General features: G+C 46.0%; 1 protein-coding gene across 1 annotated transcript in view; it reads left to right on the forward strand.

The window, feature by feature from the left end:
* The first annotated feature begins 9,407 nt into the window (after positions 1-9,407).
* The window catches only part of fat4 (FAT atypical cadherin 4), a 416,915-nt gene continuing 411,173 nt past the window's right edge, over positions 9,408-15,149 (forward strand). The window contains exon 1 of the mRNA XM_070871826.1: positions 9,408-11,975. Coding sequence (XP_070727927.1) covers positions 9,759-11,975 — 2,217 coding nt within the window. The 5' untranslated portion in view covers positions 9,408-9,758. The remainder of the gene's footprint in view (positions 11,976-15,149) is intronic.

The raw sequence follows: 15,149 nt of genomic DNA on the forward strand, positions 1-15,149 counted from the left end.
AGTTCAGTACATTAGTTACACTGTTTAATTATTGCTGCTTATAGTATTGTTTTTCTGATGTAAGGAAATGATTTAGTATTGAGCTCTCCTTACCAAAGTATCAACTTTGCTCAGTGCTAGCACTCGAGTTAGAAAGTAGTGGGTTCAAGCCCCACTCCAGGACCTGAGCAAATAATCGAAGGTGACACCAGCTCAGTACTGAGTGAATACTGCATTGTTGGAGGTGCAGCTTTTTGGAAGATATGTTAAACCAAGTTGTTTAGGTAGATGTAAAAGATCCCACGGCACTATTTGAAGAGCAGTTTTCCTAGTGTCTTGGTCATTATTTATCCAGCAAACAAGACCACCAACATAGATTAATTGGGATTTATCTCATTGCTGTCTGTGTGCAATTTGTCTGTTGTTTGCTTGCATAATAACAGTGACTACACGTAAGAAATAATTCTTGAGGATATGAAAGGCGTTATATAAATGTAAGTTCATTCTTTTTCCAATTGGGGAGGGTGGTGCATGAGGTTGCACTGTCTAACAGAGAGAGAACATTAATGGGTCTATTGGTCATTCTCATCCTTTGTTTCTTTCATGTGTTCATAGGTGAAACAGAATGCCAGAAATAGAATGAAAAATGAAAAGTGTTGCAACATTATAAGGAACACTGCTCGACAGCCTACTGTCTATTAGTCCACCAAAAAGACATTATTGTCATTTAGATTTTTTTTCACAAGGTTTCTAAACAGAAACTTGCAGAATGGGATGATCAACTTTTGATTAACTTCAAAAGCTGAACTAAAAGCATCAGATGGTGTTTGTGGTCATAAGAACTTAAGAAATAGGAGCAGGAGTAGACCATATGACTCATCGAGCCTTCTCCGCTATTCATTAAGATCGTGGCTGAACTTTTACATCAGTTCCACTTTCCTCCCTATCTCCATATCCCTTCATTCCCTTAGTGCCCAAATATCTGTCGATCTCAGCCTTGAATATACTCAATGACTGAGCAACCACAGCCCTCTGCGGTAGAAAATTCCAAAGATTCACAACTCGTTGAATGAAGACATTTCTTCTCATCTCGGTCTTAAATGGACGACCACTTATCCTGAGACTATGACCACTAGTTCTAGACTATTCAGCCAGGGGAAGCAGCTTCTCAGCATCTACCCTGTTAAGCTCTCTCAGAATTTTATATTGTTCAATGAGATCACCTCTCATTCTTCTAAACTCCAGAGAATATAGGCCATTTCTACTCAAAGTCTCCTCAAGGCAAGTATATCCTTCCTTAGGTAAGGAGACCAAAACGGTACAGTTTCACAGATGCGATCTCACCAAAGCCCTATATAATTGCAGCAAGACTTCCTTACTCTTAGCCTTTATTGCAAGGGAGTTGGAGTATAACCGACCCTTTGCCATCCTAATTGCTCGCTGTACCTGCATGTAACATCCAGTGATTTGTGTACAAGGACACCCAGGTCCCTCTGAATATCAACATTTCCCAATCTCTCACCATTTAAAAAATATTCTGCTTTTTCATTCTCCTATCAAAGTGGATAATTTCTCCACATTATACTCCATCTGCCACCTTCTTGCTCAAACATTTAACCTGTCTATATTCCTTTGCAGCCTCATTGCGTCCTCGTCCCAACTTTGTATCATTAGCAAACTTGGATATATTACACTCCATCCTCTCTTCTGAGTTATGGATATAGATTATAAATAGCTGAGGGCCAAGCACTGATCATTGCGGCACTCCACTAGTTATACCCTGCCATCCCGCAAATGACCGGTTTATTCCTACTCTGTTTTCTGTCTCAATCCATGCTAATATATTACCCGCTATCCCATGGACCCTAATCTTGTGCAACAACCTCGTGTGGCACCTTATCAAATGCCTTCTGAAAATCTGTATATACACCATCCACTGGTTCCCCCTTATTTACCCTGCTAGTTACACCCTCAAGAAACTCTAACAGATTTGTCAAACACGATTTCCATTTCATAAAACTGTGTTGACTCTGCCTAATCATAATGGCCGGAATTTTCAGAGGTAAGAATGGTGGGTTGGCGGCATCGGGGGAACTAAAAGATGTAAACATGTAAAACCCGCCCACTTTCACCTTTCACTCAGGTGGGCCATTTGGGGCGGGCTGCAAACCTGCTGCTGGGATCGGACCCCACCCGGGATTGCGACTCCAGCCCTGGGGATCGGACACCCCTCTCCGGGGGATCAAAGCTCCCCTCTCTCCCACATTTTGGAAGCCCCCAACCATCCTGTGCCCAGCACTTACCTAGCCTTTGGCATCCTTGTCCTTGTCCAAGTTCCCCGCACGACTGGAAGCCAGCCTGTCAATCAGGCTGACTTTTGGGCAGGGATCCCGCCCTTCACTTCCGGGTTTCCCGTCATCTCCTGGGTCTTCCTGCATCGTGTGGATAGGATCCAGGAAAATACAGTCCAATGTTGATTTTCCAAGTTTTCTGTTACCGTTTCATTAATAATATATTCTAGTATTGTCCCTAATGCTGGTGTCAGGCTAACTGACCTATAGTTCCCTGTATTCTCTCTCCCTCCTTTCTTGAAGAGCGGGGTTACATTTGCTACCTTCCAAACCATGAGGAGCATTCGAGAATCTTGGGAATTCGCGAAGATCAAAATAATTGTATCCACTATCTCTGCAGCCATCTCTTGTAAAACCCGGGGATTGGTCAGCTTTTAGTCCCATTAATATTTTCAGAACTTTTTCTTTGCTAATATTAATTACTTTAAGTTCCTCACTCTCATTAGACCCTTGGTTCCCCATAATTTCCGATATGTTCTTTGTGTCCTCTACTATGAAGACAGACACAACACATTTGTTTAACATCTCTGCCATTTCCTTATTCCCCACTATCATTTCTCCTGTCTCTGCCTCAAAGGGACCCACGTTTACTTTCAATAATCTCTTGCTTTTTGCATACTTGTAAAAGCTCTTACAATTCATTTTTATATTTCTTGCTAGCTTACTCTCATATTGTATTTTCTCTCTCTCTGTCAATTTCATGGTCATATTTTGCTGAATTTTAAAACTATCCTAATCCTCGGGTTTACTAATCTTTCTGGCAACATTATAAGCTTCTTCTTTTAATTTAAAACTATCCTTAACTTCTTGCGTTAGCCGTGGCTGTACGACTTTTCCAGTGGAGTTTTTATTCCTCAAGGGAATATGTATTAATTGAGAATTAGGAATTATTTCTTTAAACTTTTGCCATTGCCTATGTACCATCATATTTTAAAATCTAATTTCCTAATCAAACTCAGCCAACTCTCCCTTATACCTCCATAATACTATGGGACCGAGGGTCTAGTGAGAAGGAGGAACTGAAGGAAATCCTTATTAGTCAGGAAATTGTGTTAGGGAAATTGATGGGATTGAAGGCCAATAAATCCCCAGGGCCTGATAGTCTGCATCCCAGAGTACTTAAGGAAGTGGCATTTGAAATAGTAGATGCATTGTGGTCATTTTCCAACATTCTATAGACTCTGGATCAGTTCCTATGGATTGGAAGGTAGCTAATGTTACCCCACTTTTTAAAAAAGGGAGAGAGAAAACAGGGAATTATAGATGGGTTAGCCTGACATCGGTAGTGAGGAAAATGTTGGAATCAATTATTAAAGATGTAATAGCAGCGCTTTTGGAAAACAGTGACAGGATCGGTCCAAGTCAGCATGCATTTATGAAAGGGAAATCCTGCTTGACAAATCTTCTACAATTTTTTGAGAATGTAACTAGTAGAGTGGACAAGGGAGAACCAGTGGATCTGGTGTATTTGGACTTTTAAAAGGCTTTTGACAAGGTCCCACACAAGAGATTGGTGTGGAAAATTAAAGCACATGGTATTGGGGATAATGTACTAATGTGGATAGAGAATTGGTTGGCAGACAGGAAGCAGAGAGTGGGAATAAATGGGTCCTTTTCAGAATGGCAGGCAGTGACTAGTGGGGTACTGCAAGGTTCAGTGCTGGGACCCCAGCTATTGACAATATACATTAATGATTTAGACGAAGGGGAATTGAATGTAATATCTCCAAGTTTGCAGATGACACTAAGCTGGATGGCAGTGTTAGCTGTGAGGAGTATGCTAAGAGGCTGCAGGGTGACTTGGACAGGTTCGGTGAGTGGGCAAATGCATGGCAGATGCAGTATAATGTGGATAAATGTGAGGTTGTCCACTTTGGTGGCAAAAACAGGAAGGCATAATATTATCTGAATGGTGACAGAATAGGAAAAGGAGAGGTGCAACGAGAGCTGGGTATCATGGTACGTCAGTCATTGAAAGTTGGCATGCAGGTACAGCAGAGGGTGAAAAAGGCAAATGGCATGTTGGCTTTCATAGAGGATTTAAGTATAGGAGCAGGGAGGTCTTACTGCAGTTGTACAGGGCCTTGGTGAGGCCACACCTTGAATATTGTGTACAGTTGTGGTCTCCTAATCTGAGGAAGGACAATCTTGCTATTGAGGGAGTGCAGCGAAGGTTCACCAGATTGATTCCCAGGATGGCAAGACTGACATATGAAGAAAGACTGGATCGACTAGGCTTATATTCACTGGAATTTAGAAGAATGAGAGGGGATCTCATAGAAACATATAAAATTCTGACGGGATTGGACAAGTCAGATGCAGGAAGAATGTTCCCAATGTTGGGGAAGTCCAGAACCAGGGGTCACAGTCTAAGGATAAGGGGTAAGCCATTTAGGACTGAGATGAGGAGAAACTTCTTCACTCAGAGAAATGTGAACCTGTGGAATTCTCTACCACAGAAAGTTGTTGAGGCCAGTTCGTTATATATTCAAAAGGGCGTTAGATGTGGCCCTTACGGCTAAAGCGATCAAGGAGTATGGAGAGAAAGCAGGAATGGGGTACTGAAGTTGCATGATCAGCCATGATCATATTGAATGGTGGTACAGGCTCGAAGAGCCAAATGGCCTACTCTTGCACCTATTTTCTATGTTTCTATGTCTCTGTAATTGGCTTTGTTGAAATTTAAGACCCTAGTTTTGGACGTAACTACATCATTCTCAAAGTTAATAGAATTTCATATCATGTAATGATCACTCTTGCCCAGAGGATCCTTTACTATAAGCTTACTAATTAAACCTCATTGCATACTAGATTTAAAGTAGCCTGTTCCTTCGTAGGTTTCCTGAAATATTGTTCTCAAACTGTCTGGAATGCATTCCATGAACTCATCTTCCAAGCTACTTTTGCCAAGTCTGTTTGTCCAGTTTACATGAAGATTAAAGTCCCCTGTGATTATTACCCTCGTCCCATGCTTTAGGAGTCTTCTTATGTGGGTCCCTGATTCTGTGGCTCATATTATTGTCAGTATAAATCATAGAATCATAGAATGATTCAGCACAGGAAGGCATTTGGCCCATTGTGCCCGTGTCAGCTCTTTGAAGGAGCTTTCCAGTTAGTTCAACTCCCCTGCCCTTACCCCATTGCCCTGCAACTTTTTCCACCACAAGTATTTATTCAATTCCCTTTTAAAAATTATTACTGAATCTGCTTTCACCACCCTTTCAGTCACCATTGGTGGAGCAATTAAAATCGGGGATTCTCAATAGGCCAGAATTGGAGGAGCGCAGATATCTCAGAAGGTTGTGTGGCTGGAGTAAATTACAAAGAAAGGGAGGGGGTGAAGCCTTGGAGGAATTTGAAAACAAAGATGAGAATTTTTAAGTTGAAGCATTGCTTAGCCGGGAGTCAGTGTAGGTCAGCACGCACAGAGGTGATGAGTGAACCGGAATTGGTGTGCGAGTTAGGACACGTGCAGCAGAGTTTTGCATGAACTCAAGTTTACAGAGGATGGAAGGTAGATGGCCGGCCAGGAGTGCATTGGAATAGTCAAGTCTAGAGGTAACAAAGGCATGGATGAGGTTTTCAGCAGCAGATGAGCTGAGGCAGAGGCAGTGTCGGGCAATGTTACGGAGGTGGATATAGGTGGTCTTAGTGATGGCGTGGATATGTTGTTGGAAATTCATCTCAGGGTCAAATATGACACCAAGATTGCAAACAATATGTTTCTGCCTCAGACAGTTGCGATGGAAAGGGATTGAGTCGGAGGCTAAGGAACAGTTTGTGACAGGGACCGAAAACAATAGCTGGAATTTTCTGTACCTGGCGGGTCAGGTGTGGGCAGTCGGCATGGTGAATCACAATCCCGTTGATACTTTCATCCCGCTGCAGAAATCGAAGTCACCAAATGGGTGGTGCTAGAGTGCACAGCGCTAAATAATAGCATCGCCGCTAAGCTATCAGTGAAGTTTATGGCAGACTTTCAGGGGCTATAAATGTTTAGCAGCCCCTTAGCGCCCCTTTCTGGTGCTAATGGTGGCGTTAAACAACCGAATTTCTCCCCCATGGTATTGGGGGTGATATGTTAGCATGGAGTGAGGATTGGTTAATGGACAGAAAACAGAGAGTAGGAAATAAACAGGACTTTTTCGGATTGGCGTGATGTAACTAGCGGGGTACCACAACGATCAGTAATTGGACCTCAGTTATTTACAATATTAATGACTTAGATGAAGGGACTGAGTGTAATATATCCAAGTTTGCTGATGATAGGTGGGAAAGTAAGCTGTAAGGAGGCTGCAAAGAAGCTGCAGAGAGGTATGAACTGGGTGACTGAGTGGGCAAGAACAAGGCAAATGGAATACAATGTAGTGAAGTGTGAAGTTATCCACTTTGGTAGGAAAAACAAAAAAGCAGAATATTTGTTGAATGTTGAGAGACTGTGAAATGTCTGCACCCAGAGGGACCTGGGTGTACATGAATCACAGAAAGTTAACATGCAGGTACAGCAAGCAATTAGGAAAACAAATGGTATGTTAGCTTGTGTTCCATAGGGGTTAGAGTGTAAAAGTAAATAATTATACAGGGCATTGGTGAGGCCACACCTGGAGTACTGTGTAGTGATCTGGTCTCCTTACCCAAGGAAAGACATTCTTGCATTGGAGGGAGTGCAACAAAGGTTCACTAGACTGGTTACTGAGATGAGGTGATTGCCCTATGAGGAGAGATTGAGTCGACTAGGGCTATATTCCTTAGAATGAGAGGTGATCTAAACGAAACATAAAATTCTTAAGGAACTTGACAGGGTTAATGCTGGGAAAATGTTTCCCCTGGGCTGGGGAATCTGGAACACGAGGTCACAGTCATTGAATAAGGGGTTGGCTATTTAGGACTGCGATGAAGAGGAATTTTTTCACTCAGAGGATTGTGAATCTTTGGAATTCTCTACCCTGGAGGGCTGTAGATGCTCAGTCGTAGAGTATATTAAAGGCTGAGATAGATTTTTGGACACTCAGGGAATCAAAGGATATGGGGATTGGGTAGGAAATTGGAGTTGAGGTCGAAGGTCAGCCATGATCTTATTAAATGGCTGAGCAGGCTCAAGGGGCCAAATGGCTGACTCCTGCTCCTATTATGTTCATATAGAACACCTTCAGTGTTTCCTAACTCTTGAATTGTCTGGCTCTGATTTTAAGGTTATGTCCCCTTGTCCTAGATCATCTAGGATATTGCAGCATTTGAAATTATGCCCTGTACACCCATGCCCAGTCATTAATATTATGTATATCATAAAATGTATGAAAACATTGTTATCCGCTATTTGGGGAGGCTTTTGTTGCACGGGAGGGGCTTGAAAATCCATTGCTCATGCTAATCCATGCAATTTTCCAGGTGTAAACAACGGAGGAAGCAATCAACTGAAAACATCTGGAATGTTCATAACAGCCTTATTTAGTGAAAGTGACAAGAATTGCGTGCAAAATTCCTGACGGCACGATATAAAAGCAACTTTCCATTCCCTTCTACTCGTGAAACTTTTTATTGATGTCCTCCCAGGACTTTTTGGCCCTACGTTGACATGATGCCGGATCTCCAGTCATGCTCCAGCTCCTCAGTTTGTTGCAGTCTGGCCTCGCAGCCCAAACAGGTCATCCTGCTTGTCCAAAACGTTGTCCGTAAGGACGTTCAGATCCGGAATGCTAAACCGAGATTTCCGCAAAACTATGACCGAACATTGCTTTGCGCAACTGCTCTCCTCGCGCCACAGCTGGACGCTGCTTTTTTTCCTCCTGCGTTAGAGTAGTCAAGCACTTTGAGAAGTGTGAAGATGCATCTCATTTCAGATTCTGTCGGGCTACTTAATGCCAGGCGCACAGGAAGAATTTGTAAATTACGAGCTTGGCGCGAGGAAAACATGGGGGAGCAAAATCTAGGAAAGGGCATGTACCAATGCTCAATGACACGAGCCCGCTGTATTCTGAACAAAACACTGGAGGACGCTGTTGTATCGCGCACGGCTAATTCTCAGCTTTGCTGGGAAATGCCCGCATTAAGCAGAACGAATTATCGCACTGAATGACTCTGGTTATAATTTTCGCAATATGGTACTGCAAGAATCAGAAAGTTGCTGGTGCTGCTGCCTTACAAAATCTATATTCTTTGCTATGACTTAAAACCCTTTCAATGAGTGGTCAATATCTGCCATCACCGTTAAACAGCGTCCGAAAGTAGCGAATTTGCTCTTTATTTTAAAAGGGAGTTTACATTGTTGCCTTTGTTTAATATTTACAAAGGAATGTATCTTGGAAAGTTAAAAGTTGTGGCGGGGGGTGTTATTATTTTTCGGGTAAAGCCTCACAGGGACGTAAATGGGTAAAGAGTTGACAGTTCAAAACGAATAGGGTTGAAAGGCAGCTATGGGTCAACTCCGACAGCTGAGAGTTTGACACCTTTCGTCGCTTAAAGAACTATGTGAAGCATGTAACTGTCCTGCTCACATTCAGCCACCTATCAAAGTGCAAGACTTCTTTTTCTGACCAACACATAGCAGAAGTCGATCGTAATAGAAAAGCACGCCATTTCAATTTTTACATCGGTACATAATTGGAAATTCAAGTTTCACTTTAAAAAATATGTCCCTCCCCCTACGAAACTCTGGAGCAGTTTGTAAGCCCTGAACTTAAACACTTCGCGTACACACAAGCTAAAGCCGCAAATCCCTGGAATTATTCTTGTAACCAACTAACGGTTCCGAGCACACGGCCCCCATTAGCTACGCCCCCTTCCTCCTCATTTTTACCCCTCACCTCGCCTGTGGGCTCAACCGACCTTCCCTGGGGGAGGAACCAGCCGCCACTCATGGTGACTGACAGGGGCATTGACCACAGAGGGGCGAACTGTGTCGGGGAGGGGGCGCGGCGGAACGCGAGGCGGGCCAATCAGACGCGCGGTAGCGGTGGGCTTGGGGGCGGGCGGAGTCTTCCTCTGCTCTGGAGTTTGGTTGCGTTGGGAGAGAGAGTGGGAGAAAGCAATAACCCGGGGAATGACCAAAGCGAGTCATGTCTTTACTGGTGCCAGAGCGAAAGCGGCAGTGCGCTGAAACTGTATACGAGCACCCTCTCCCACTGCAAGCTGCGAGTTAAAACATAACAGGGGGAGAAAAACTATTTCAAAAGTTGCATTGTATTAAACAAAAAGTTTGCAGAAACTTTATGAAAACGCCAAAAGCAGCTTTGAAAAACTTTATGAAGAGAATCGGTGGAAGAAAAGCAAATTTGGAATTGGTATTTTTTTGTAACAAAAATCGTGCAGTTCTCCAAAGGTAACCTAACGGTACCTTTGCTGGAATTTCCCCCTGGTTTCACTCTGATTTGATGCATTTTGGAAAAGGTATATTTTGCTGGAAAGGTGGGCTGAGCACACTCTCTTACCATGGTACCGTTAGGTAGAGGCTGCAACTTTTTCGCCGTTTTGCTGGTGTTTTTGAGCTTTTGCTGGGATGCCGCGTCCAACCAGCTCCGCCAAGTGTTTCAGATCGAGGAGGAGCAGCCGCCCGATACCCTGGTGGGCACCATACTCACCAAGCCGGACTTCACCTACCGTTTCAGCGAGAACCACGCGCTGTTCGCGATCAACGCCACCACAGGTGTCATCTCCACCACCTCGGTGATCGACCGCGAAAGCTTGCCCAGCGACGTGATCAACATTGTGGTGCTGTCCAGCCAGCCCACCTACCCCACCGAGGTGCGGATCATCGTGCTGGACCTCAACGACAACACGCCCGTCTTCCCCGAGCCCACCATCGTGGTGACCTTTAAGGAGGACACCAGCGGCGGCCGCCAGGTGATCCTGGACACGGCCACCGACGCAGACATCGGCTCCAACGGAGTGGACCACCGGTCCTACCGGATTGTACAAGGCAACGGGGAAGGGAAATTCCGCCTGGATATTACAGTCAACCCGAGCGGGGAAGGCGCCTTCTTGCACCTGGTGTCGAGCGGCGGGCTGGACAGGGAGTCGGCGCCTTTCTACCAGCTGGTGGTGGAGGTGGAAGACCGCGGGCTGCCCAAGAGGTTCGGCTACCTGCAGGTCAACGTCACCGTGCAGGACACCAACGACAACTCGCCCCGCTTCTCCAAGTCGCACTACCAGAGCAGCGTGTACGAGGACGTGGCGGTGGGCTCGGGCGTGCTGCAGGTGACGGCCAGCGACCCGGACGCGGGCGCCAACGGGGACGTGGTGTACTCGCTGGACGAGGGCAGCCCGTTCCAGATCGAGCCGCGCACCGGCGTGCTGAGCGTGCGCGACAGCCTGGACTACGAGAGCAAGCGCGAGTACTCGCTGGTGATCCGGGCGGCGGACGGCGGCAGCCCGCCGCTCAGCGGCCGGGCCGAGGCCACGGTGCGATTGCTGGACGTCAACGACAACGAGCCGCTGGTGCGCTTCCGCTACCTGCCCGCCAGCTCCCGCTTCGCGGCGGTGGACGAGAACGCGGCGCCCGGCACCGTGGTGGCCCTGCTGACCGTCAGCGACGCCGACACGGCGGCCAACGGCAACATCTCGGTCAGCATCCTGGGCGGCAACGAGCAGCGCCACTTCGCCGTGCAGCGCTCGCCGGTGCCCGGCCTGAGCCTCATCAAGGTGGCCAGCGCGCTGGACCGCGAGCGCATCCCGGCCTACAACCTGACCGTCTCGGTGTCCGACCACGGCCGCCCGCTGGCCCGCTCCTCGCTCGCCAGCCTGCTCATCCTGGTCAACGATGTCAACGATCACGCCCCGCGCTTCGAGCGTCCGCCCGGCACCGAGCGGGTGGCGATCGCCGAGGACGTGCCGGTGGGCAGCTACGTCCGCGGCGTCTCGGCCACCGACGGCGACTCGGGTCTCAACGCCCAGCTCCGCTACTCGCTGGTGTCCGGCAACCGGCTGGGCTGGTTCAGCATCAGTCCGGGCAGCGGGCTGGTCACCAGCGCCGCGCCGCTCGACCGGGAGACGGCGTCCCAGGTCCGCCTCAACATCAGCGCCACCGACCAGGGCTTGCACCCCAAGACCTCCTACACCAGCCTCCTCATCACCATCGTCGATGTCAACGACCAGGCGCCCACCTTCACACACCGCTCGTACCGCCTCTCCCTCCCCGAGAACTCGCCGCCCGGCACCCAGCTGGCCATCCTCACCGCCGTCGACAAGGATCTGGGCGCCAACGGCACCGTCCGCTACCTGCTCGACCCCGACACCCCGCTCGCCTACCGCGACCTCTTCCGCCTCGACCCCGTCTCCGGCCGCCTCACCTGCACGGCCGAGCTGGACCGGGAGACGCAGGCGGAGTACGGCTTGTTGGTCCAGGCGCGGGACAAAGGCAACCCCCCGCTTTCCTCGGTGGCCCAGGTGAGCGTCAGCCTGCAGGACATCAACGACAACAGCCCGACCTTCTACCCCGTCCAGTACTTTGCCAACATCAAAGAGAACGAGCCGCCCCGCACCTACATCACCACCGTCTCCGCTGCCGATCCGGATCTGGGGAAAAATGGGACTGTCAAATACTCCATCACGGCGGGGGACACCTTCAGGTTCCAGATCAACGGGGACACAGGGGTTATCTCCACTAGGCTTTCACTGGACCGAGAGGAGAAGACAGCGTACCAGCTACAGGTAGATTATTTGCAAAAATAGGTTTTCATTAAAAGACATTTAAGAATGCAGTGTTAATATTAAAAAAAAGTACAGCAATATAACATCTTACTGGTCACCAGTCTGATTGTACACACTGTTAAGTGAAGGAATGAAAGATATATATATATATATACACCAGGGTCAGAGCGAGCTGAGATTCTCCCAAGACTGGTGTTAACAGACATCCCAACTTTAAAAGTTCTGTTTCAGGGACACACTGCCACAGCTGTTGTGCCTCCCCACCCCCCACTTTTGGAAAAGCTCCAAACACATTTTCAAGGTATGCTGTTTGAGCATATGCAGAACACTTTTTCATAATTTTCCATGGCGATTAGTCCGAATCAGGCATTAAAATTTTCACTGATGTACATGTGCCAGAAAATGTTTCAGTCAGAGATTAAACTTATCTAGTTGGGGATGAAGGACAACCGGGAAGAAGGATCTTGAAAATTCAGAGATGATTTCTGTATTATTAATCTTACTTTGCAGAAATTGTACTTTCCTTACTGTCTTGCTTTTAACCAATATCGATAAATGGCCTTTTCCTATAACACCCATATGTGGGCTTCCACAAAGAACTGCCACGGCTTGTTCTCCTGATTTTCACTTGCTCCTTATCGTGAAGTATCTTGCTTAGCTGAAATAATGAGCTCAGGTGAAGAAGCGTCGATCCTAGCAGTCTCTGAGAAATAATATTAGTATAACAATGCACTCAACCAACAGAGCATCAAAAAAATCAAATTGAAAGAAAGTCAAGAGCACCAAAAAGGCACACGTTTTGTTTTTTTGTGGTGCCCACCATAATTTTACCTATAGTTCCTTCATCAGTGATGACCCTGAACCATGTACTATCGAAGGGGGTCAGCCGATAGCCTGCTTACAGACCACCACCAATGCTGATGTTGGCCAGTTGCCAGGAAATACGCTGCCTGGTGGTGACTCCTCTGAATTTTCCATCCCATCTGCAAGGAGTTGCAGAGTCTCGGCATCTTTCATGTGGAATGGACAAGATTGGGTGCTCAAAGCGTAGTGCAAAGTTGAACCTGCAAGCCATCACTCTCTGGGTCCACACTGTTGGTGCTCCCATATACAATACTGCCTTGTCCCTTACCCACATAACTTTTAAATTCTAAATTAGAGTTTTACCTGATTGCATTTTCTGCATCAAATACTTAAAGGAATTCAGATCGTTGCTAAATTAATAGCATTTTGAACACTCTTGCTGGTTAAAACTTTATTTAATATAATGTTTTCTTTCCCTGCTTTTCCCTCCCTACCTCCTTTCTGGCAGGCAATATCATATGCAGTTCTACAAATAGGGGGGCCTTCTGGTATCTTATCCAAATGGCCAACTTTCCCAATTATATGGGCTGGATTTTCGGTGGTCTATAGCCTCAGTTGGTGGTCAGAGGGGACGTTAATTTGATCATTAGAGCTTAGCGACTGGGCACGCAGCTTTTAGCGCCCGATGGAAAATTCATTCGAGGCTCACTGGGGGTGCAAACCATTAGCGCCTGGCTACTGACGATCACTCCGATCATGACACTTGTGCCCCGTTGGGTAAATTTGGTGCATGTGCCTTATTGAGCGCCCGCCAATAACAACATCTGGAAAAACAGTCGGTATAGGCTTATAGAGTCGTTAACTTGTGGCTACTTAAAGGGATGAGGAAGCGCTTCCCTCGGAGGTCACAGTCAGTGCAATGTTTACACAGCGCACGGTGCATGAACCTACGAGTTTGCAGCAGCAGACAGACATAACAGCACTGAAAACAAGTGATTTTGAAAACTTTAATTGACTTTTCCCGGGATCTGATTCGGAGTTCCGTGCATGCGCAATGGGTCTGCAAAATGTACCGATCGAACTTTCGTTATCATGTCCCCTCCCCCCAACTCTGGTGTGCAATGGCTGATTTATCGCCCCTTGTCAGCTCTTTGACCAATTCTGATGAATTTCTGGGCGGGAGGCACAAACTTTTTCAAGTCACTAAAAGTATCACTCCGCCTGGATTAACGCTGCAACAGAAGTGCGACCGAATTTCTCCCCCATTCTGTCTAATTGTGGTGCCCCAACTGTTGCCCAACTGAGATTAGCTAATTCGGCATAGACTAAGGACCAAGCAGTTTGCATAACTCAGTAACAAAACACATAGCGCACTTTCTCAATAAGTCACTGAGAGATGATTTTTTTCACGCACATGAAACTTAAGTAAGACTATGATTTATTTTCATGCCATACTGAATCTACATCAGGATCTAATTATGATACACCAGTCTTGATATTCCTTCAGTTTTGAAAAGCAGGATTCTGCTTTATAAAATTGCGGCTACGCAGTCCTGTTAAACAAGCTCTTACCTTTCCCAAGGTTTCATCCAGTCCAATTGCAGTACATTATAAATATTTAATTCCAGAAGGGGGAACATTATATTAGCCTATCAAATCAATGTACTATGGAATGGAAAGGACATGGGTCTGATTCCTTGTATTCTACTCAGTTCCTGAATCCAGCTGCAATGCCACGTGGAAGTACAGAGCTGAAATCGACACTTTCTCACAAGGAGACTGGAAGGATGTTGCCAAGCCCCGGTTACAGAGCTCCCAACCTTTAGATAAGAATGACATTGAAGAAGACCTAGAGCAGTTTTCCCCCTTTGCCTCTAAGAAGTTGCATGGTCTATATTCCTTAGCGTTTAGAAGAATGAGAGGCAGATGTAGGAAATAAATGTTTATAATCAGCATCACTTTCATCTTATATTTGCTTAAATAGTGCAGATTTTTTTGTAGCGAATATTTTGAATTCATGTAGAATCTCAAAGATATAAGAGCAAAAGAAAAAATTAAATCTGTCACATCACTAAAAATGCAAAAAATACTTTGGAAAGCAAAAAAATGCAAGTACCATGAAATGCAATGTACAAATCACAACTTTATACACGTTTTCTAGTCTCTTGAGTATAGTGGTGTGATTTAAGTACTGGTTCAGTTCATAATCCAAATGCTTGTAAGAGAGATTAGCTGACCAGGTTTTCACATTCCTAGTAGTATGTGTATGTGAACACCACCACCTGCAAGTTCCTCTCCAAGTAACACACCATCCTAACTTGGAAATATATCACCGTTCCTGCATCGTCGCTGGGTCAATATCCTGAACTC

The sequence above is a fragment of the Pristiophorus japonicus genome, chromosome 2, assembly GCF_044704955.1.
Source record: "Pristiophorus japonicus isolate sPriJap1 chromosome 2, sPriJap1.hap1, whole genome shotgun sequence".
Taxonomy (NCBI): domain Eukaryota; kingdom Metazoa; phylum Chordata; class Chondrichthyes; family Pristiophoridae; genus Pristiophorus; species Pristiophorus japonicus.